General features: G+C 36.5%; 1 protein-coding gene across 15 annotated transcripts in view; it reads left to right on the top strand.

The window, feature by feature from the left end:
* STAP1 (signal transducing adaptor family member 1) overlaps positions 1 to 21,566 on the top strand; it is a 65,992-nt gene that overhangs the window by 7,922 nt on the left and 36,504 nt on the right. For 9 of the 15 annotated variants that reach the window (XM_042984443.1, XM_042984442.1, XM_042984441.1 and 6 more), the window contains 6 exons: positions 909 to 1,405; positions 1,950 to 2,071; positions 3,907 to 4,085; positions 12,528 to 12,599; positions 17,679 to 17,792; positions 20,263 to 20,319. In XM_042984443.1, coding sequence (XP_042840377.1) covers positions 3,966 to 4,085; positions 12,528 to 12,599; positions 17,679 to 17,792; positions 20,263 to 20,319 — 363 coding nt within the window. In that variant the 5' untranslated portion in view covers positions 909 to 1,405; positions 1,950 to 2,071; positions 3,907 to 3,965. The remainder of the gene's footprint in view (positions 1 to 908; positions 1,406 to 1,949; positions 2,072 to 3,906; positions 4,086 to 12,527; positions 12,600 to 17,678; positions 17,793 to 20,262; positions 20,320 to 21,566) is intronic. The other 6 variants (XM_042984440.1, XM_042984436.1, XM_042984437.1 and 3 more) reach the window with 3 other exon arrangements.

Below are 21,566 nucleotides of genomic sequence, written 5' to 3'. Positions count from 1 at the left end.
TAACCTACCTTATCCCAGAAAGCAGCAGTAGTGGGGTTTTTTGTTTTTTTTTGTTTTTTGGGTTTTTTAGTGGGTTTTAAATGAAGCAAAGAGGAAGAAAAATGTAGACCTAACTTCTCTTTGTATTGAGCTTGATATGGCTAAAACTAAATTCATTATTGCTCTACCACCCAAACTATCACCCTATCTGGAATTTTCAGTTTCTATTACAGCTACTATTATGCAATGATTTATCTCATTTAGAAACCTGTATCTGTGACATACAAGAAACATTTCTCGCTAATATAAATAATACCCTACACTAAAAAATAGTGAGAACATTTAACTAGAAAGACTTTTTATCATCCTAGATGCAACTCTTTGTACTAAAAATCATGTCAGCAAATTAGACCACTGACAGAGCTATGAATATCACTTCTACAACAGTGATTCCTTGCCTTTTTTTTTCTGTCCCAAAACACCTAGTAGAATTTTTTTGAGTAATTATGACTCATTATGCCACAAAGTAAGCCACAGTCATTAAAATTAAAGCTGTATTCTTCAGTTATGGATGGTAAACATAAATGTATTCAAACATCTTCAAAATTTACTACAATGAGTTGTGATTGAAATGGCAATAAACCATCAATAAACATGTGAAACAAAGATCAGAAATTGGGAAATACAGGAGACAGGTTGGAGGCTCTAATACAGAGTGATTGATTGAATCATTTCTAATAAGTGGATAGTAAAGTACTTTAGAGAGCCTTAACTGTCATAAAAATGTGTATTCATTTGAATTGCATTATAACATGGATGACTCAAAAGAGCACTGAGATTTTGATTTTATATAAGTTAATCTTATACTTCATTCAAAACTGTTTAATTTGTAGCCATGTATCTAATGTATAACAAACTCCTGTTCACAGAGCTGATGATGGCTATGTCCAGCAGTTTGACAGTAACGTGATTGTTCTACACAGCAACAAAAGAACCCTGCGTCAACCAATGGTCACACATATCAGAAAAAAAGAAGCTTCTGTCACAGCAGAGGCTAAGAGCTCCCAAATTAGAACTGTATTTTCCAGCTGGAAGTTAGTCATTTAATCAATGGTTACTGCAGTCTACTACCTATCAACTTCAACACAATCCCTGTATTTGAAAAACTTAGTTTCCTGTTGATACAGAATGTATACTAATAACTAATATACAGTAGGCCAAATACTGTAATAAAATATCTGTAAGATGCTGTGAAATGCAGGGTGAAAGCAATAAAATTTCTCCTTGGAGATGGGGAAGGCTTCAGGAAATCAGGAAATCTTCACAGACAAGGATATATTCAACTGAGGTCTTGAAGGGTAGGCAGGAAGTTGTCATTTTAAGAAGAACAAAGGGCACCCAAACAAGATATACAGTAGTTCGAAAGGTATGAGGAGATGCGAAAGACCATGAGGTATCGAGCCTATTGGGATTAACCAAAGTTATTAGAGGAGAGAGATTTTTTTTAAGGAGTTTCAATTTAAGGGCCCTGTTATGAAGGATCTTGTATTCTATGTGTGAGCACATTATTGGTGCTCAATATTTAGTGTTGACTGAAAAAAAATGAAAGAGTGCTCAAAAGCAATGAGAATCTATCAAAATGTTTTAAGCTGGGGAGTGACTTGATTAGATGTCATTTTAAATGAATTAGAGAAGAAAAAGTGTGAAAAGTAGGAGACTTCTGAGGAACCTAGTGTAGCTCTTGAGACGAGGGAGGAAGTTGTGATCCTAGATAAGTTAAACGGTTTGCTCAAGGGCTCAGCTGGTGAGTAGCAAAACTGGCTACTCATTATTCACCACCTAAAATTTGAGATATCTATAAGAGGATTTCCATTGTCATGATGCAGTTGGAAACTGTGAGCAGGTCTAACTGGCTAATAACGTTTCAGGATGTTTGCATCTCGTAGTTGTTGTTTTTTTTTTTTTTTTAGGGAGACATCATTTGAACATTGGTATATTAACAATTAATGTGACTTGCAAATCAGCAAACCAAAGCAACGTCCAGAGGCTGATAAGCTGGTTTTTCTTTAATTTTGCGTATTTTTTTCATAAGGTAGGTAAGAAAGACATAGTTAACTAGATGATTATTCCTCAGAAATATTCCTATGCTTACATTTTTCTAGAAGCATTCTTTTCTCCCTGGCCACAATGCCAGTGACTACTTTTCTCATATTCCAACCATGGCTGTTTCACAGCATCCTATCTCCCTCCCCTTCTTTCCATTTTCTGTTCTCATCTCTCCTTTCATTTCCTGCCTGTGTTACACCAGCTACCAGTTGCCAAAAAGGTGGATTAGGTCACTTAACAAATCAGGAGGTTTTCCCTTGTCATTCATTTTCCGATTATACTGAAACTGAAAAGTAGTGTGGTTTTACCTCAAAAAAAAAAAAAAAAAAAAAGCAGGACTTGTATTTTATCACTGGAAGTTTTGAGTAATAATAGGAAGGAGGTCTCGACTTAATATAAAAGCAGAGGAGAGACGCCTGGGTAGCTCAGTAGGTTAAGCATCCAACTCTTGATTTTAGCTCAGAGAATCCTGCTTGGGATTCTCTCTCTCTCCCTCTCTCTCTCTGCTCCTCCCCTGCTCATGCTATCTCTCTCTCTCTCTCTCTCAAAATAAAAAAAAATGAATAAATAAACGTAAAAAGATATATATAAGCAAGGGAGTGATTTTGAATCTTCAACTCTGAATATCTGGTCTCAAACTGTTTTTATTTTGGATGATTAATTAAACACTTTCCTCTGGTTAACTGATAATTAGTCTATATTGCTGTACCTCACTTTGTAGACAATTTGGCTGAACATATCTACAGCTGCAGATCCAATGGAACCCATACTGGTGGGGAAAACCATGTGATGTCTCCATTAGGAAAGGAGGATCAGACTCGAGAGTCCTACCTTATTTTGATTTCTAAGAATCAGCTGGTCTCACTGGGGAGAATGCTCAGGCCGTGGCTATACTAAATCCATAGTAATTCTGAAATACAGAGGATGAAATAAGAAATGGTGGAACTTCTCAGGATCCCTGCAAAACATACCATGATTCCTTCCAGTGTTTCCTTCCCCCATCATTCCTTGCACAGTTCTCGGCCAAATCCAGTCTCTAAAAGACCGTTTCCCACGTACAACTACTGAATGCATTTGGGCCCCAATGTAGCTTTCTAAATTTTACTAGATAACCGTAGAGACCCCATCTATGCATCTTCGCATCAGTGATCCACAGCTCAGAAAGCATAAAAGAACAAAATAAAAGTTTGAAGTATTACAGCTTTCTCTGCCAGATATATTTTGCCAACTGGTAACCCATGAACTCAAAATTCTTACTGACAGAAAAGTAAAAAAATCCCATGTTGCCATGTGGTTTATATTTAGTGGATCATCAAAATAGGCATGGGATAAGGAACTCCAATCTTTAATAAAATGTAAGCAAAGCTCAGTCTTAAAAGATTTACAACAGAAATAGTACTAATAAAATTATCCTATAAAGTAATTTTTAATGGAGTCAAGTTAATTCCAGTCATATCTTGTGGGCGTAAAGATGGAAAGCAATAAATAAAAGAAGGTGGAAGAAAACAAATGTAACCTTGATGACTCCTCCAAAGTTTATAACCTCCACATCGGTTCTTTTCATCCCCTGGTGATATTAATCTTCTATTTATTTTGCTACTGTAATCCTCAGTAATTCTAAATTTGCATAGAGATTGCCCTTTCAAAGTTGGTCTATGCCTGTTCTTTCTCACCTCACAAAAAGTAAAGGAAAAAAAGTATGTGTGTGTGTGTGTGTGTGTGTGTGTGTGTGTGTGTGTGTGTGTATGTGTGTACTGTTGGTGGTTAAATATCGAGTTGGGACTTCCTCTTTGAACAGTTGCTTTTTCCTCTCACACAAAGGAGATCTCATTTTGTTTGAGACTGGATATAGTTGAAATCAAACCACACACCAAGAGGGTATGATGGATAAGAAGCCCCCAAAACCAGCTCCTCGCAGGATCTTCCAAGAAAGGTTAAAGATTACTGCTCTACCTTTGTACTTTGAAGGTTTTTTGTTAGTCAAGAGGTCAGAATACCAGGTAAGTCCATAGATGATAACGTTGCAACTAGCAGCTTCTGCCTTAATATAAAATTTGTTTCATGGTGATGTGATGTGACAAGTGCTGCCTTGTTTCTGTTGTGATTAAGCCCTCTTCCCTGAGCTCAGAAATATGATGCCAATTTTGCATAATTATAAAGACAATGTGTGGCTTAAGCACATTCAGGTATATATGTATGTATTATATATAATAATATAACATTCTAATGTTAAGTCACCAATGTAAAAAAAATTGAATAAGCTACATTTCCAAAGAATTTATGTAAACATAACAGAAGATTTCAGCTTGGAAGATAAAATGTTTGATATTTTTTTCTATTTACTAGTATGCTTCCACAATGACTTGTATCATTTAATACAAAATATTATGATTGAAATGAAAACTTTTGCTCTTCCTCTTAGTTGTTTGAAGTTTACAAATAATGGTAAAATTATTTTTTAATAGTAAACTTTTGTAAAAATAAATTATGAAAATGCTAAAATTGATATTGTTTAACATTAAATATAGTTGTATATTCTAAAAACATGAAGATAGTGACTTGAAAAGACAATATGTAGGTTGCAGTGTATGTAATATGTACACTAAGATATATAAATACATTCATTCTAACAAAATTCAAAAAGCAGTTCATATTTTTTTAAATGTAAAAATGAAAAATTATAATTAAATAAGTTAAAATCAGTGCTTTGAAAATACCAGTTATGGATAATTTGAAATTAATGAGAGAAATAAACATGAAAGTGTCTGTTACTAATGAAAAAAGAAATCATTAAGCTGGGTCAAATTTTATGAAATTTTAAAAGTAACAAAGTAGCAAAAATGTAAGTGTTTCAAGAAATGTCATAAGAAATGTTTAATAATGATAATAAGATATGTTTTCTTAAGATTTATTAACGGAAAAATTGTGAAAATATCTACAATAGCACATTCGAGGTTTTTGTAAAGACATGGTAGTTTATATTCTGTTAGAGGTGTTAAACATGTATTAATAAATTTGTCAGTTATATTAGAATATTTTTTGGTTCCTCCTGCATGCTTTTATTTTTTGCATCTTTTTCTTTTTTTCATTTTCATTTTTTTAAGTTTATTTATTTTTGAGAGAGAGAGAGAGAGAGAGCCTACACAAGCATGTGTGAGAGAGGAGCAAAGAGAGAGCAAGAGAATACCAAGCAGACTCCACACTCTCAGTGCAGAGCCCAATGTGGGCTCTTTCCCACCAACTGTGAGATCATGACCTGAGCCAAGCTCAAGAGTCGACCACTTAACTGACTGAGCTACCCAGGTGCCCCCCCCTTATATGCTTTGAAACTGAATTCTATCTTGTCACAATAGGTTAGCCACATGATTACTTTGGCAGGAAAGAGGAATTGGGAAAAAGAAATTTCTAATTTGTAATTAAAAAAAAATTTTTTTAATGTTTATTTATTTTGAGAGACACAGAGACAGAGCTTGAGTGGGGGAGGGGCAGAGAGAGAGGGAAACACAGAATCTGAAGCAGGCTCCAGGCTCAGAGCTATCAGCACAGAGCCCGACGTGGGGCTCGAACCCACCAACCGTGAGATCCCGACCTGAGCCTAAGTCGGACGCCCAACCGACTGAGCCACCCAGGTACCCCTCTAATTTGTAATTTAAATTTGATTATTCATTAAATGTTCATCGAAGTATTTATAATAACTGTTTCTGATGATGGTTAGCAGGAAGAACAAGGATTTTAGAGTCAGTAAAACATGTCTTTACCTGATGGTTTTGCCACTTAACTGCTTGTGATCTTGTGGAATTTACTCTATCTTCTTGAGATTCAATTTTCTCAAACTATAAAATGGAAAAACTACAACTTGCCACCTAAAGTACAATGCCTGGAATACAACAGGTGCTCAACTAATTTATTCACTCAAACAATGTTTATAGTGTGTCCCCTATGCATCAAGCATCCTACTGAGTTCCAGAGAATATAAATATAACACAAAGATCCTACCTTCAAGAGGCTTAGTCTATAGTAAGGAGTGATGACTCTTTTACCTGACTGTTACTCTACCTTTTCTTAGAAAGCATACTTTGAAATGGAAAGAATAAACTATAGATATAAATATTTCTGATGAAATTGACTTGTTTCCACTCGAATTCATAGCAACATCTTTCACTTGTATGTCAAGGAGAAGAGAGCAAGAGGATAACAATATTGTCTACTTGTAGGGTGGTTTCAAGGATTAAAGAAGATAACATATAAAATACCTGGCTTACACTAAAGGTTATATTCATTCATTTTATTATTTATTATAATCTAATTAACATACTAAAATCAGTTTTGAATCCGTAGGTATAGTTGACCCTTAAACAACATGGGTTTGAACAGTGTGGGTCCACTTACACTTGGATTTTTTGATAAATATAGTACAGTGCTATATATGTATCTTTTTCTCCAATCATTTTCTTAATAACATTTTTCTCTAGCTTACTTTATTGTAAGGATAGATATATAATACAGATAGCTTACAAAATATGTGTTAATCGACTCTTTGTGTTACTGGCAAGGCTTCTGGTCAGCAGTGGGCTATTAGTAGTTAAATTTTTCTGGAGTCAAAAGTAATATGTGAATTTTTGACTGTGCAGGAGGGTCAGCACCCTAACCCCCTACATTGTTGGAGGGTTAACTGGTAATATGGCTCAAAGGAGAGCCACAGAGCTAGAGCGCTAGTGAAAATAGAAGCTGTGAGAAAAATCTAAGGAAAATAATGGGATTTCTAGGCAGCAGCGAAGTGCCTGGGAACCTTTAAAAGTGAAGGAAAGCCAGGGATATATGGAAGGTTATCTTTAAAAGAAAATGGGATAGAGGAAGTTGGGATACTCTGCAGAACGTTAAGTGGAGTCTTTGTTGAAGGAATTCAGAACATTTAAACTAGAGAAAATATAACTGAGGACTAACCTGGTCTGTAAGGAGATCACACATTTAGAGGTGCTTCCTAGCTATTTTTGTGACAGGGCACTTGTAAGAATTTAAGGATTTTTGCCCCTAGGAAAAGGTACCAACATGTACCATTTTAAATGTAATTCCAGAAAGTCCATGGATCCCAGGTCAAGAATCCATTAAAATACATAATCTTCATGAAAAAGATAATGTGGACTTACTTAAACCACAGCACGAGAATTTTGGACTGATCAGGAAGATTTATTTGATAATAAGTGCTATTAAATGCCACAACAGGATGCCAATGAAAACACAGTTTTTGCAAATGGGGAAAATTCTCATTTTTCTGGAACTGTTTGAAATTAAGATAGAGGTATGCCTGGGTGGCTCAGTCGATTAAGCGTCAGACTTCGGCTCAGATTATGATCTCGTGGTTCATGAGCTCAAGACCCACATGAGGCTCTGTGCTGACAACTCAGAGCCTGGAGCCTGCCTCGGATTCTGTGTCTCCCCCTCTGCCCTCCCTGCTTGTGCTCTCTCTCTCTCTCTCAAAAATAAATAAACATTAAAAAAAATTAATAAAAAAATCGGAGATAGAACTCGGGCAACATTTCATAGTTTCTTCAATCTGTGATATGCCTTAAAAACAATATGTATAATATGTTTTTTATTAACTTGAACATAAGAATGTGGTCACCATATCAGTGTCAAAATAACATATCTCTGACTAGTCCTCACCACTAGTTCATTTAGAATTATACTGGTATATTTATAAGAGCTTATCTGAAACTCAATCAAGACTGTGACCCACTGGTCTCTGCGTACTGAATATAAGTTTGATCTATTCTTAGGCTTGTGGCTGTGGTTGAAGTTCACAGGGCCTATCATTATTTGTAATCTTACCTTTCCTCCGGGCTGCCTTTATTCTTAGCTCACTACCTTTGTTCTTGCTTCTTCCCCCCGTCCCACCCTTAATAAGCCCTCCTTAATCCTTTCCATGAATCTATATGTTTGTTTATCAGTAAAACTCTTATTTTTCCCTGATTAATTCTACCCAGTTCATATCATTCTCTCCTGACTGAACCACCTCTGTAATTTTTCTTAGGAGCATAGATGGATGTCACCTGTATGTATAGAAGGAACTCAATAAGCTTTGGCAATGAGGGATTTTAGTTTTCCTATCATATGGCAGGTTAATACCCATAAATCTAATTTGGAAGACGAAGAGAGTGGTACACTTTGATTTCAGAGTTTTCCCTTGCTTACTTTTCATCCAAGAATCATAGAATCTCCAGTTTGAACTTGATCTCAGATGCCATACTCCAGTAAAACCACACACCCTGTCATTAAGTTCTCCAACCAATTTGCCTGCATGCTGATCTTCCCTCTCTCCCTCACTCCCATCCTAGTTCCAAATTATAGTGTAGCTTCGACTTGATGGCAGAGGCTTACCAGTAGAACGGGATGTGAAAGGCTTAAAAAGAGAGATATGATTAAAAAAAAAAGTCCCCCCAAATCAAATTGTTTTATTAATCAGAAGTCAAACTTGAGAAAATCCAAGTACTTTTCAACAGAGTGGCTAGACACTTTCATGGTTTTTATAGAACATCTGCCTGATTATGGAGACAGTATATATTGACAACTTTTCAAGCCAAATTTCTCAATGCAGTTTTATATTTCTCTACTGAACAACATGAAGGCACCCTTTCATATGTGAAAGTATATGTGAATGGCGATGGGTTTCATTACTCTGGTTCACAAGATATCCTCCCCTTCTCATACATAATCCCATTGAAGGAGATCTATTTTGGAGATTTTTGGATGCCACCACTGTCACACACACATACAAATCTCCATCCTCAAAAAGTAACATATGAATAATGAAAAATGCAAAGTACCTGTTAATAATGTGAGTGATGAGGTAATGCTTTTTTTCTTTTTAAGTGGCTAACATTTATGGTCCACTTGCTATGTCCCAGGTCCCTACACACAGTATTATTCCATTCAATCTTGAACAACTCTATAAGGCAATAGCAGGAGGCTGGTTTCTACCTCTATTCTTGGTCACCTAGCAGTACACTCTCACACAGGAAAAACAATGGTCATTATTATCATCATCATCATCATCATCATACTTCAGTGCTTTTAATATATTCAGAAAGTTGTTCAACATCACCACTATCTAGTTCTAGAACATTTTTATCCTGCTAAAAAGAAATCCCACTAGCAGTTAATCCCTCTTCCCCTGCTCTATACGTTTTTATATGCATTTGTTGGGATTTTTTTCTGTCTCCCAATTTTGAAACCAATTAAAAATTAAGACAGAGGAATCCCACACAGATCAATTAGGTACTTTTATCATTAATAAAATCTATCGCTATGTAGTTTAGATTTATGGCCAAAACAATGCTAACACTTTATACCAGATTTAGGTAGGCTTGAGCTACCTTGAGTCACTCACTAACTCAGTTTAAAAGCCACAAGCCTACCCCTCCTGGAGGCCCTTTACCACATGGCAGGACCAGAAAAAGAACACCTACTCTCTCCTAATACGCTGAGCAGAGAGAGGATAGAAAGGGGCTAAGTTGAACATGTTGCCTCTTAATTCACTCTGGCTGTACTGTGCAGGATAGATTGGAGGGCATAAGAAGGTGGCAGAGAAACCAGGTAAATGCTATCGCAATGCCAATAACACATTGGCTGATTCTTCAATCCTATGCCCCTTTGAATTGGTCTTTTCTATGTTAATTTGTTCTTAGCTCAGGAGGTATCAGCAGGTTCCTTATGTAACATTATAGCCAGCTCTCAATTAGGAGGTAGGATGGACTGGAAAGACCACAGGGTTAGACAAAGAAACTTGTCCCACATTCCAACTCTGCCCCTGAAGTAGATTGCTACAGTAATACTACCAATTTGTTCAAGCCTCACTGTATGCATTCCCCCTTTGAAATGTGACTTCTCTGGTCTTTCATGAAGAGATTGACTTTATTTTTCTACCCCTTGAAATCTGGACTAGGTCATGCTTCGGTAAATGTGACAAAGGGAGAAAATTAGAAACCTCACACATTAGGTTTGCCTTCTCTTGCTCCTGGGAATCCTTCTGCCAGCATGTGAACAAATATAGGCTTACCTGACTGGAGACAAGACCCTGTGGAGTGAGACTCTGGTTTTCTCAGTAGAGTGTTTTCCAACACCAACAACCAATTCTCTGACTCTCTGGACACCATCTGGCTGTTCAACAATTCAGCTGAATTCTGACACTACCTATCCAGATGTAGTGCAGACCCCACCACTTAGTTAAGGGCACAGTCCCACAAGACTGCCCTCCACTTCAGTCACCAACTGAAAGTCCCAGACCTCCTATACTTCTGACCAACTCACTATAAATCAAAAGCTGCCATGATTCCCTCTGAAGACTTTATAATTTATTAGACTGGCTCACAGAACTCAGGATGCCATGTTACTTACATTTTCTGGTAAAAGATACAAATGAACAGGCAGATCAAGAGGTCCATAGGGCAAGATCTGGAAGGGCCCCAAGCTTCTGTCCGTACTGTTTGGCTGTACCAACCTCTCAACATGTGAATGTGTTCACCAATTAGGAATTTTATCAAATCACATTGTTCAAGAATTTTTATGAAACTTAAATCTCCCAGCCCATCCCCCATTTTTCCTAGAGGTTGGTGGGTAGGGCTGAAAGTTCCAACCCAGTAATCGGTTGTCCTTTTAGCCACCCGACCTATCTTGAAGCTATCCAGGGATTCCATCCTAAGTCATCTCGTTAGTATAAACTCGTTAGTATAAACTGTAGTATAAACTTACGTAAAGTGACTCATTACTAGTAACAAAAACAGTCCTACCATTCAGGAAATTTGAAGGGTTTTAGGATCTCTGTGCCAGGAAATGGGGGACAAAGACCAAAACATATTTCAGTTCTGCATTCCCAGCTAGGACCCCAGGCAAGTGTGTGAGGCCACCCCTAGACCAGCCACAGTGAAGTATATCCAAAGAACGATCATCCAGCCACAGAATAATGGGAAATAGCAAACATTTGCTATTTTAGTCCACTAAGTTTGAGGGTGGCTTGTTACACAACAAAAGCTAACTAATATAGCACTTTATCAGCCATGAAGAAAAAGGGATAAAATAGTTCTACCAAGAACATGAGAAAGATGATTGTTGTAATTCAAAATGAATTTAATCTTGAGCTTCGTGGGAACCAAGACAAATAAAAACAAGATGGGTTATAGAGTTTCCATTATTTGAGAAAAGAAGTATATCAGTTCTGAAGAGGTGAGAAACAGTTTGATGGGCTAAGAAAGGATAAATGGTATGTCAGTATTAAAGAGACACAAAATGCCATAATACATAAAAGTGTCTTCACATTTATAAGCATAAGAAAAAAATCATGTAATTGTCTTACATTAATCCTCAATATAAGTCAAGATAATCCAGCATGTCATAAACATTGAGCTTATTAAACTCTAAAGGAATGATTAACATGTCTATAAAACTGGAATTTTTAAAAACATACTTTTGGAAAGAGCTGGGTATGAAGGTAAGTATTTACACTTGGAAGGATTTTATTCCCGAAACCCCCATGTCATTCTTTTGTAATACAGCCAGTCTTCACAGAATGTAAATTCCCCTTATTTAAATAACTTTCACTTGAGTGAACTGAAACTAGGTTATTAAATTTTTTAAACCTAAAAAGTTGTATTTCTATAAAACCCATAATAATGTGAATGTAGCAATAATGAATGAAATTCAGACTTCAATGTTTAGCTTTGATGTTAAACTATTTTTATGATTATGAACTATTCCATTGCCTTTATTTATATAAACATACACTATTTATAGGACCCACACTATAAGCCATGTACTCTGCTAAGTGCTTTACATATGCCAATTTATTCAATCCTTTCAATTGTCCTGGAATCTAGATATTTAATGCTTGTCCTATCTTGACCCCTAAATGGCTCCTCTTACAGGTGCAGGCTTCCACTGATGCCTACATAAAAAGTCAAGTGTCTTAAATCAATGGGGAAAGTTTTGAAAAATGACCTATTTAAACACAAATCAAATTACATCCTTACCTCACACCTTATGCTAAAATAAATTTGTGAAAGATTTAATCAAGACCTAGATGTAAAGGGGAGCCCGGGTGGCTCAGTCGCTTAAGAGTCCGACTCTTGGTTTCAGCTCAGGTCACGATCTCAGGGTTTGTGAGTTCAAGTCCTACGTTGGGCTCTGTGCTAACAGTGCAGAGCCTGCTTGGAGTTTTCTCTCTCTCCCTCTCTCTCTGCTGCCCCTTGCTCTCTGAATGAATGAATGAATGAATGAACTTTAAAAAAAGGAGTTAAATGTAAAATTAAGCCATAAGTTAGGTGATTTATCTCAGGGTAAAGAAGAAACCTATATCAAACAGCAATTAAGGGAGTTACAAAGAAAAGTGGTAACAAGAAAACAGTTGAATGTATACCAATGAAATAATGCTTTTAATTTCTTTCCCACAGGAGTATAAACATTACTGGACAGAGTTGAGAGGAACTACACTTTTTTTTTATTCTGACAAAAAAAGTCCAACAGTAAGTAGTTAAACACATTTGACTCGTTCAATTTTTTCCAATATAGACATGTTATATAGTTTTATTCATTTGGGGTTTTCTGTCTCTCAAGAGTAAAGATATTCTAGTAAAACCAATTCAAATAAGAACATTGATATCTGTGGATACTATCAGATATAAGACCTATGGTAAAGTTTCCAGGGCACCTACGAAGAAGATATAAACTTGTGTCTTTAGTTTTGCATTTTTTTCTTTCTGATCCCAATGGTAGAAACTTAGTTGAAAAGTGAAAATTTTAGCTAGGTAACAAGATACAACTTGCTTAATGCCAAGGGGTAGCCTTAATTTCCCCAGTTTTTTATCTGGCTGTATCATGCAGTTATTATCCGAAAGAAACTAGATGATCCCCAAAGCCTCATAACATAAAATATGTCACAATTTAATTTTTCTAGGGAGATGAAAACATAACCTGCTAAAGAGACTTCTAAGAGCTTAAGCATGAGAATAAAGAGATTCTGAGATTTATTTATTAGTATTAATTTCAAATAATTTATTTTTAATTTTTTTAATTTTTACATTTATTTATTTTTGAGAGACAGAGCGTGAGCAGGGGAGGGGCAGAGAAAGAGGGAGACACAGAATCTGAAGCAGGCTCCAGGCTCTGAGCTGTCAGCAGAGCCGGATGTGGGGCTCGAACCCACGAACTGTGAGATCATGACCTGAGCCCAAGTCGGACACTCAACCAACTGAGCCACCCAGGGGCCCCTATCAAATACTTGATTTATATTTCAATTTTTCCACAAAGATCAAAAACTGTGTATTTCATTTTTCCCACAAATAAAATGTAGCGTTTTAGTGTCAAATGTTTGCCTACCATGGAATGCTATACCTGTAGGAGATTTTATGATCTAGTAACTTGTTTAAATACAAACATTTTGTACCATGGATGCAGTAGCCCGCAGTTCTTGGAACATCATTATTACATGCCCAGATTTAATGACAGAGACAGAAAAAACAGCCTTTGTGATGTATTCCACCTTGCAGGTATTTTAGTGCCATTAGTGGTAAATTAACCAGAAATCATTTAAAAAACAAACAAACAAAATGTGTTGAGCACTGGGTGTTACATGTAAGTGACGAATCACTAAATTCTATTCCAATATTACACTATATGTTAACTAATGAGAATTTAAATAAAAGATTGAAAGAAAATAAGAACATGTAAAAACAAACAAACAAAAACAAACTTAAAATGATGACTTTCACCAGAGTTCTGGACAGGTAAGATTCATATGGAGGTGTTTTCAAATGCCATAATAAATTTTAATAAAATGAGTCCCTCTGTTGTGCCTTCCAACTTCCTACTGATGTCAGTGAGACTATGAGAGACCCTGGTCTAACCCTTGTACAGTATACATAGTGGGTGAGTGAATAGTTATTGCTCACTTGCTACCTGGCATGAGGCAGTACAGCTTAGTGAGTACAGCTTAGTGACTGCCGCCTGGTCTTCAGGCAGACTGCCTGGCTTGTTATCCTGTCTCCTGCCACTGTGAACTGTGGGTCTTGGGCTAGTTACCTAACCTGTCTGTGTCAGTATATCAGACAGGAAACTGGTAGGAAACAGATGACATCTCAAATTGGGCATTTTTTTTTTAAGATTTTATTTTTAAGTAATCTCTAAACCCAACGTGGGGCTCGAACTTACATATGCCCCCAACTGAGATCAGGAGTTCGTGCCCTACTGATCAAGCCAGCCAGGAGCCCCTCAGATTGGGCATTTTTGAAGAGAGCTTAATGAAGATGCTATATTCAAAGCAGTGGACAGGATATAGGAAAACTACAAAGGATAGAATAGAACTCTGAGGCTAGGAACAGTTCCCTACTTTGATGCCCAGAATTTTAAAAAAAAAAAAAAAGTGGGAGAAAAGTGAACAGAAGTGTATGAAGATGACTGCATTGAGAGGAGTAAGATCTTTGACTGAGGAAGCAATTGCAAAAATACCTCACTCTCCTCAGGCTTCTGATCTCCTGCCAGTGTTAACTAGGGTCCAACCCAATGGGAATAAAGGGGCCCTTGATTTTGTCCCCACAGGTCCCTCTCCTGTGCACAGCACTGTGTGGTAAAGGGATAAAAGGAAACCCAGGGAAGCAAATAAAAGATCTTGTCCAACATCATTTCCAAATCCCTAAAATTAGGATAAAAAGAATCACCCATTACATGAGGTTATCAAAAGGATTAGACGAGATAATGAATGTAAGGACTTGAGAGATGAGCTGCCACATAGCACACATTCAAGCATTTTACATACATTATCTCATCTGATTCTCATAACAACTCTTCTGAGTGGTATACTATTTTAATCACCACTTATAGATGAGAGTAGTCAAGTTTAGGGATTCAGAAGTTGTACAAGATCAGACAATTAATGAAAGGGGTACCATCCAGGTCCTGCTCCTGAGCCAGCATTCTTAACCACTATGCCATGAACAGACTGTTACAATGAAATACTGCAGAATTGTCCATCTACCCATTTTGTTAAAAGAGGGTGCAGACTTTAGGAAATTTGGGGAGGGGGCGATAGTCTCAGGAGAAAGCATAGAGATAGAACAGGTGAGAAGTGGAGATAATTCAGCTTATAGTAGGGAAGAATTTAAAGCTGCCTTGACATATTTGAAAGACTGTCAGGAGGTCATGTGAAAGAGTCAATGAATTCGTTTCATGTTATTACAGAGAAAGAGGACTAGGACCATTGGATGGAAATTAACTGGAGGAACGACTGTGCCTTAATACAAGGAAAAGCTTGCTAGCAGGCAGAATGGCATAGAGGCATAAGTTCCATGTTGTTTGAGATATTCCAACATAGACAGGATGGCTACAGGGAGGGATGCCGTGGAGGAGATTCAAGCATCAGATGGCAGCTGGATTAGACTGATGACCTTTAAGGCTCTTTTCAACCCTACAATTAAAAAAAAAAAGATAAAACTTCCTTTCTTCTAATCAATAGATCAGCACTCTATCTAATTCGGCCACTTCCTCCTCTGTTGCTTCCTCCTTTGTCTCAGCAAAGTTTACTTAGCTTAATCTAGACAATCCATCAAAAAAAGATTTCTGTGCAATTTTTTAATTCTGTCCTGCTTCCCTTATACCTTTCCGTCCATTTTTAATTGCTCTTTGTCCATTGAAAATAAATAGGTCAACCCAAACGAACCCACAACTTCATCATTATAGAAATAGGTCTGGAAAAAAAATTTACTTACTTATTTTTCTGCCTTACTTTATTCAGAAAAATAAAATAAGGACACAAAGCAGAATCTAGTAAAATAAGTTCTATTGGGCAAAACAGAGGAAAATAAAAAAGTCAAGAATGAGGCTAATTCAGAAAAAAAAAATTATGCCATAAAAACTCTACTATACTTACTGGAGGTGGATCTGATCTTCCCACACTAGAGAACAGGTCTGACCAGCTGCATACAGATTAGCCCAGATATACCAGTTGTTCAGAAGAAATATTCTAATTGTATTGGGCTAAGAGAGGAATTTCTTAATATGATCCTTATAACCAGTGATGTGATAAATGTTGAAGAAGAGCATTCTTGAAAAAATCATGTGTATGAATATATGTATACAAGTTTATTATAAATATTACTGATATAAAGAATGTGTAGCACAAAGTTGAAAAAATAAAATATACAATTTTTAAAAATATTTTCTTTCTTAAAAAAAATTTTGTTAATGTTTATTTTTGAGAGAGAGAGACAGAGCGCAAGCAGGCACAGGGAGAGAGAGAGGGAGACACAGAATCTGAAGCAGGCTCCAAGCTATCAGCACAGAACCCAATGTGGGGCTCGAACTTACGGGCTGTGAGATCATGACCTGAGCCGAAGTCAGACATTTAACTGACTGAGCCACCCAGGCGCCCCTACAATATTTTTTATTATAGTTTCTATATAGGTAATTGATTCTCACAGATACTTTCATTGATCTTTCTGAACTTGGATCCACAGGCAACTAAAATTGCAATTCAATCATGATTTGACAAATGCAATTGTCTTCCAATCTGCTGTTTCCCTAATAAATTTGTCACTAAATGTGACATTTGATATGAATGTCAACTGATATTTTTGTTTACATTAATGATAAGAGGAAAGCAAAGCAATAATCATGTATGTTAGAACTTCACCTATTTTGATAATGACATGGGTAAGTTCTTTGCTAAACAACATGATAATTTCTGAATCATGGGACAATATTTTGTCAATTTTTTTTGTTCTGTTCACAATGAAAAAGTTTCAGACACAAGAAACTTTAACATTTTATCTGCTTTATTAATATTTTACCCCTCACTTTGCTACCCAGAGCCCAGCAAACTGTGGCCCTTGACCCAGATCTAGCCAGTGGCCTGATTTTGTACAGTCTATGAGCTAAGAATGCTTTTTACATTTTCAAAGTGTTGTATGAAAACAATAAGAATTTGCAACAGAGACTCTGTGTGGTCTGCAAAGCCTGAGACATTTGCTATCTAGCTTTTGCAGAAAAAAAATTGCTGGCTCCTAGGACAATTAACAAAACAATAAATCAAGCCCTAATTTGTAAGGTTTACCAATTTCCAAGGTGTAAATACTCCCACCACAGCTGATTTTAACCTATCAATGTGACTTTCCTGAATTGGGAAGAAAGGTATGGTAATACACTGTTAGATAGTATTTCCCTCAAACAGAAATGAGGATGTAAATAACCTCAAGGGCATAGCAAATACAATGTAGTAATATAATTAGAAAATAATGAGTTTTGAATTTTAGTTACCTTTGTTTTTAATATAATTGTATGTTTATATAATTTAATTTTTAACAGCTGTGTTTAGTGACTGGCTTGCAAACTTCCTAAAAATGAAAAAATCAGCTTTTGCAAAGTCATGTGGGCCAGGTCCAGCACACCATCACAGAATACATCTCCAAATGCCTTCTGAGTTCGGAAGGCTTGCGATGCCCAGTTGAGAGCCAGGATTTCATGCAAGGTCCAAATCAGTTATGTTCCTCCTTTCTAGAACTAATGTATGTTACCCATGAAACAATTTAATGAGATTTCCCTTATCTTTGCAGTATGTTGACAAGTTAGACATAATAGACCTCACATGCCTTACTGACCAGAATTCAACCGAAAAGAATTGCGCAAAATTCACCCTTGTTTTACCAAAAGAGGAAGTGCAACTGAAGGTGAGTGAGGAGACGCAATTAGTTGGAAACAAGTTGTTATAAATAGCACTCGCCTCTTCACAACCCATTGGGCTGAGGTAAAGAGGAATCGTAAGAGGACCTGCCAAGTCTCATTCTTTGTTCATATTTCTTGCCTCTTGCCAAAAACTGCAGTTTTCTAAATAGGGATTTGAAAGGGCCTGTCCACTTGTTTAGTATACATGCACACTGAAACCATACACTTCTGTCCTCTGGCAAAGTCAGAGATCCCACCTGGTGTTTTTAAGAAGTTGTTCTTGAGTTGATACTTACCAAGTTCCCAGATGAATCTGAGACGTGTCCAACATGATACATGTTTGGAACTACCAAATTAGACAAACCCACATTTCACAAATCGAGAGATATTTTGCAAGGCAATTGGCCTGTACTATAATCTTCAAAAATATCACTGTGAGAAAAGCCAAAGGAAGGCCAGACACCTGTGTCCAATTATGGAAACTGTGGCGTATGACAGCTACATGCAGTGTGTGATCCCGGACTGGATTCTGGGCTAGAAAAGGAAAACAAAAAACTATAAAGAACATTACTGTTACAATTAGAAAAATTCAGAAAAGAACTGTGTATTAGATATACACCGTTTGTGAAAGATGGTATTAATCTCATAAAACTCTAAGCCCCACACGGGCAGAAATTTGTTTGTTAAATTCATCACTGTACAGCTAGCACTTGCACAGAAAAAAAGGTTTTCTTGAACTGACATTCAAAGTGAGCCAGTTAAAGTCAACCAACAATTACAGTGTTGAACGTATTGTTGCAATTGAATAAGAAGTTGTTCGAGTTGGCCTTGCAAGCACTGCTCATGAATCTTTACAGTACCGTAGTCCCCCTCCCCCGCTTAAAGTGGTTACAGTTACCAGTGGTCAACTGCAGCCTGGAAGCACATGGTCCTCCTTCTGACCTTATCAAAAGGTCAGTAGTAACCTAACACTCCACCACAAGGCCTACGTCATTCACCTCACTTCATCTCATCGTGTAGGCATTTTATCATCTTACACCATTGCAGGAAGAAGGGTGAGTACAGCACAATAAGATATTTTGAGAAAAAGACGACATTCACATAACTTTTATTGAAGAATATTGTGATAATTGTTTTATTCCATTACTGTTGTTAATCTCTGTGTCTGATTTATAATTTAAACTTTATCATAGGCATGTATGTACAGGAAAAACATAGTATATGTAGCATTTAGTACTATCTTTGATATCAGGCATCTACTGGGGGTCTTGGAATGTATCCCCATAGATAAGGGGGAATACTGTACTAGGAATCGCTTGTTAGGAAATCTAGGCCCTACCCCTAACCCTGGGCCCCAGATTTTTTGTTTTAAGCAAACTTCCCAGATGAGTCTGATATGGTGGATAAAGAACACGAGATTGGAATCATATGTCTGGGGTTGAATTCTGGCTGTTTTATTCATCAGCTGTGTAATTGTAGGCAAGTTACTTAACTCCTTTATGCCTTGGTTTCTTCATCCACAAGTAAGTCTTTACTCAGATGTATCTCTCTTACTGAGACTACCTGGACCATTTTATTAAAATTGCAACCCTTTTCCTCTCCCCTAGCCCCTAATGACATTCTCAATGTCTCTTACCCTGCTCTACATTTTATTCTCCCATTTATTTCTTTCTGACGCTACAATATTTACTTACTATTCTACTTATGATATATTATTCCATAACTAGATCCAAAATTCCAGAACAAGGATTAGTATTTTGTTCTCTGATGTGAACCAGTACCTAGAATAGTGCCTAGCCCTTAAGGTACTCAATAAATATGTTAAATGAGCAAATCTATAAAATAAAAATTTCTTAAAGTACCTTTTGCAGAATTACCATAAAGATTAAATCATTTAATGTGTGAAGTACTTAGAACAGTAGCTGCCCCTTATAAATACTTAATAAATGTTGGCTATATTAGTAGGATTTAGAGCTAAGAATTGGAAGTTTTTAAGGACTAACTATATTGGTCTTACCTGGTTGCAAACTTAAAGCCAGTCAATATTAAATACCAGTGGGGTGGATCAACCATTAACACATTGCAGAAATAAGTGAATAACATTTACTTTTTTAAAAGTAAATGTGTATGATTTTACTTGTTTTGTAAGCAGATAGATTGAAGCTATATACTTCTGACAAAAGAAAATAGTTTTGAAATTTCATAACATATACATTGTCTTAAACAAAAAGGAAAATGAATTGTTTCTTCCTTTCAACTAATTTAAAGTGCTTTAAAAATTACAACTGACTTTTTAAAACAACGTGCTTCAATAGAAAGATATGCATTTTGTCAACCTTGCTGGGTTTTGATAACTTACACATTTGGAGTCTTATGAAACAATCATATGAGATTCTAAAATTACCTGAAGTTAATAAAAGTGTTAATGTTCACATTTATGTCTTTTCTTCTTTATGTTTTTGTTTTCATCCTCAGACAGAAAACACAGAAAGTGGGGAAGAGTGGAGAGGCTTCATTCTTACAGTAACAGAGGTAGGAAGGACATTACTTTTGATTGATTCATTAATTCAACAAATATTTACTGGACACTGACTATGAACCATACAGAGTGAAAGGGGTAAAATGAAGATACAAGAATTGAAAAGGATAGATATATACCCGTACATTTACTCATGAAATTTATATTTGTATGAGGTGAATGGAAAGGAAGAAAGGCAATAAACAAAATAGTTTAAAATTGTGATAATTGTTATGAAGAAAATAAACCAGGCCATGTGCTAGCTAGAGAGTAACAGGTGGTCAGGGAGATCTACTTTTTGGTCTTTTGACACAATGGTTCTTTGTATATGCTGATAGTTACAGCTTATATAGCATCATCTAAAATACTTTCCAATTCCTTTCTTATTCATTTAATACGTATTTATAAAATGCTGAAATGAATTTTATGAATAACATAAACAATATAACAGGAAGACCATCAAAATGAATATTCACCTTTAAACATTTGTTTAGTTAGTCTTAAGACAAAAGGATGCTTACCTGTTCAACTCCCATGGCATCTTCTCAGAGACAAATAGTAAGATCTACTGCTTATAGTTAACAGTTGCAGCAGGATGTCTACCATTATTTTAAGTGAAGCTTCTGTAGCAACTGTCTTATAAACATTAGGTACTTTAAGAGCCAGCCCCCAAAGAAGGACCATGTTCTCTGATACTTTTAGAGAAGAAGTCAGTTAAGTACAGACTATCCAAAGTGAGTTCCTAAGTAAAGGCTTTGCAGTCACATGAGACAAGCACTGCACTTTATTGAGATGATGGATGCTGGGGTTTTTTTAGGTTTCCTTATTTATTTTAAGAGAGAGAGACAGTGGAAGCAGGGGAGGGGCGGGGGGGGGGAGAGAATCCCAAGCAGGCTCCATTCTGTAAGCGCAGAGCACAAAGTGGGGCTCAATCTCATGAACTGTGAGATCATGACCTCAGCCAAAACCAGGAGTCAGATGCTTAATGACTGAGCCACCCAGGTGCCCTGATGCTGGCTTTTTATATCAGCCAATAACAGGTGAAAGTTGGACGTTCAGCTACCATGTAGGGAAGTCTTAGGAGGTTAGAAAACTGGTCGAGTCAAAGATGGAAAGACATTTTGACTTGTGTGGAGGAAGAAACTCAATGGGGAAGTCCATTGATGTTGTGAAAAAGCATCTTTGTGTGGCACAGCACTTTTATATTGGGATACAAGTATCCCAAGGGTATATGAGTAGAATACCAAAGAGAATACCAAAA

This window comes from Panthera tigris, chromosome B1, assembly GCF_018350195.1.
Source record: "Panthera tigris isolate Pti1 chromosome B1, P.tigris_Pti1_mat1.1, whole genome shotgun sequence".
NCBI classification, from domain to species: domain Eukaryota; kingdom Metazoa; phylum Chordata; class Mammalia; order Carnivora; family Felidae; genus Panthera; species Panthera tigris.
Note: the sequence above shows the minus strand (reverse complement) of the source record. Positions and strands in the feature narration are given on the sequence as shown.